This window comes from Penaeus monodon, chromosome 32 (assembly GCF_015228065.2).
Source record: "Penaeus monodon isolate SGIC_2016 chromosome 32, NSTDA_Pmon_1, whole genome shotgun sequence".
NCBI lineage: Eukaryota > Metazoa > Arthropoda > Malacostraca > Decapoda > Penaeidae > Penaeus > Penaeus monodon.
The window spans coordinates 35,060,646-35,063,112 of NC_051417.1; the positions used below are offsets into that span (position 1 = coordinate 35,060,646).

Here is a 2,467-nt window from a genome sequence, read left to right on the forward strand (position 1 = left end):
ATAGAACTAAAAATCTCCCATAACCTTTATAAAACTGTGGCTTTAATTCAAAAACACAAAGATCAGGGATGTAAGATATATATTCACAATGAGGAAGCATTATCGCCAAGCACGGTACAATTCTCGTGTAATCCTGAGCAGGAAAAAGACAACTTATATCACAAGAAAAGAAAAAGAGAAAAAAAAAGGGTGGGTGGGTTACTTTTTCCTCTCCCAGAGTTCCTCTTTAAGAACCCTGGCATTGTGCTAATCAAACTTTGTATTACGACAAATTGCCCTTTGAAAGAGTACATTTCTTCAGTATTTGGTATTTTGCTTCTTGTCAAATTTATATCAGAGTAAGAAACTCACACAATTTGCCTGTTTTAACACCAATAAATTAAATATACATTATATTACAAATTCATTATGCATTTTGCAAAAAAACACATCCATCTTCTGCAAACTCTTCTTTTCCTGAAGATTGATACAAATTTCAAAATTTCCTAAAGTTGTACAAAAAAATTGTCTGCATCTGTCATCTTCAGTAACAATTTTCAGAATGATGAGCCATATATCACTTATACATCACTATATATCACTTAACATCACTAGAGTAAAAATGCATTTATAATAACTATGACTGACTTTTTACACTGAACTTTCACAATATCATTCAACCATTAAAAAGATAATGCCTTTTGTCAATTACTAAGTTCTCAACTTAAAATGTTTGGTAATGCTCAAATTCTTCTTAACTTTTTTTGTCTTACGAAGGATTGAAAGAAAAAGAAAAAATGCTAAAAATCAGCTAAAAGACTTCCATCTATAACAGTGGTTAAAAACATTTTTTCCAGTCACTCTCACTCTCATTAAAAATATTTTCCCCTATTCGAAAGGAAACGTCAAAACTTCTAGTAGAACCGCTTTCGCTGCTGCTCTTTTTGTTTAACGTAGAACAAGCCCCCAATGAAGACACAGCCACAGATTGCAATCACTCCAAAAATGAGGAGGAGAACCTTTTTCCATGTCGACAACTCTGAAGGTTTGGGATCGTCAACGTGGTCTGCAAATGAAGGGCCCACGTCAGATTGCAAATCAGATAGCTCTTAATCATGTATCCAGCGGTTGTACTAAGTCTATGTGTAAAAATGTTTTAGATAATAAATAAGCAAGTATCACGTTACTTTTTTGTCAGCAAAGGCCCCAAAGAATGTTCAAAGAAAACTGTAGCCCAAGTTTAGTTATAAGAACCATTCAGTCTTTTTGAGAGATCACATTCATGTTTATAATCATCCTAACTGCACTTAAATTTCAAATATAATAGCAGATCAATGAACCTTATGCCAAAGCAACCTTCCTCTTTACCTCCACAAACCACTATAAGGTGTATGTGGTGTGTGACACATATAGTACAAGTAGTGTGTAAATTCTGCGTAATGTCTGTAGTGTGTGTTGTGCATGTAATGTGGCATGTAGTGTAGTTTGGTGTGCGTGATGGAACAGATTGACAAAACAAATGGGTTATCCTATGCTGACATAAAACCGCTTACGACTTACCTCTTGGTGGCTCAAAAAATGAGGCAGACGGCATAACATTGGCTCTGTCTTGAAGGATATCCTGAAAGAAAAAAAATAATGCATATTTGTATTCCCATACTCCTTTCTAAAAAATTATCCACAACCTAAATTTCTAAAACTTCTGAAACATGTAATCCTATTTTTTCACACACACATGCACACTCAACAGGATATTCTCACAAATTAATTAATATTTCTATATATATTAGTTTTTATTCTCAAAATGACTTCACAATAATCACATTCAACATATATGCTGGTTTCTCTTACTGTTCTTCCACCTTTTCTAAAATCACACTGACTCCTTACCTATCACCAAGATGAACACCAGAAGAAAACGAAAAACAGCAGAAATATATATTTATACAAAAAGGCTATAACACATAGAAAGGAAAGTCCAAAACACTCACATCATCTGGGGAAGAAATATCATACAATTTCATAGATATTAGGTCGTGGGCGTCGCTAAGATCCCCAGTGGCAGCCGAGACACCGAAGTAGTATCCGGTGGGTAATATGACTCCCCCCACCGTGAAGCACTCCTTAAACGCTCTCTTGTTGTCGATGTCGATGGAAACTGGTGAGATCCAGACAATTAATGCTTACGGAATAAGTGAAAAGTAAAGGGGAGAGATGATACACAAGGAAAGAGAAGATATATAAGGAAAGAGTTGATAAACAAGGAAAGATAAACAAGAGTTGAAGGAAGGGGAAGAAGAAAAGGAAGTTCAACATGTAGAGAAGCAAAGCTTCATATGAATAATATGAAGTGGAAAGAGGACAGATGGAAGTAAGATAAAAAGAAGAAGAAACTGAAGAAGACATGGAAGATGAAAAAGGAGAAGAGGAGGAGGAAAAAGTAGGCGGTGAAGAGGAGAAAGAGGAATGGGAAAAAATACATGAAAAG

At 35.1% G+C, this 2,467-nt stretch overlaps 1 protein-coding gene across 1 annotated transcript in view; it reads right to left on the reverse strand.

Annotated features, from left to right (window-relative positions):
• Window positions 1–62: 62 nt before the first annotated feature.
• The window catches only part of LOC119593838 (vesicular integral-membrane protein VIP36-like), a gene marked incomplete at its 5' end in the record, with an annotated part of 8,741 nt that continues 6,336 nt past the window's right edge, over window positions 63–2,467 (reverse strand). Inside the window, 3 exon segments of the mRNA XM_037942867.1 lie at window positions 63–1,045; window positions 1,540–1,600; window positions 1,971–2,137. Of these exon segments, the coding sequence (XP_037798795.1) occupies window positions 894–1,045; window positions 1,540–1,600; window positions 1,971–2,137 (380 nt within the window).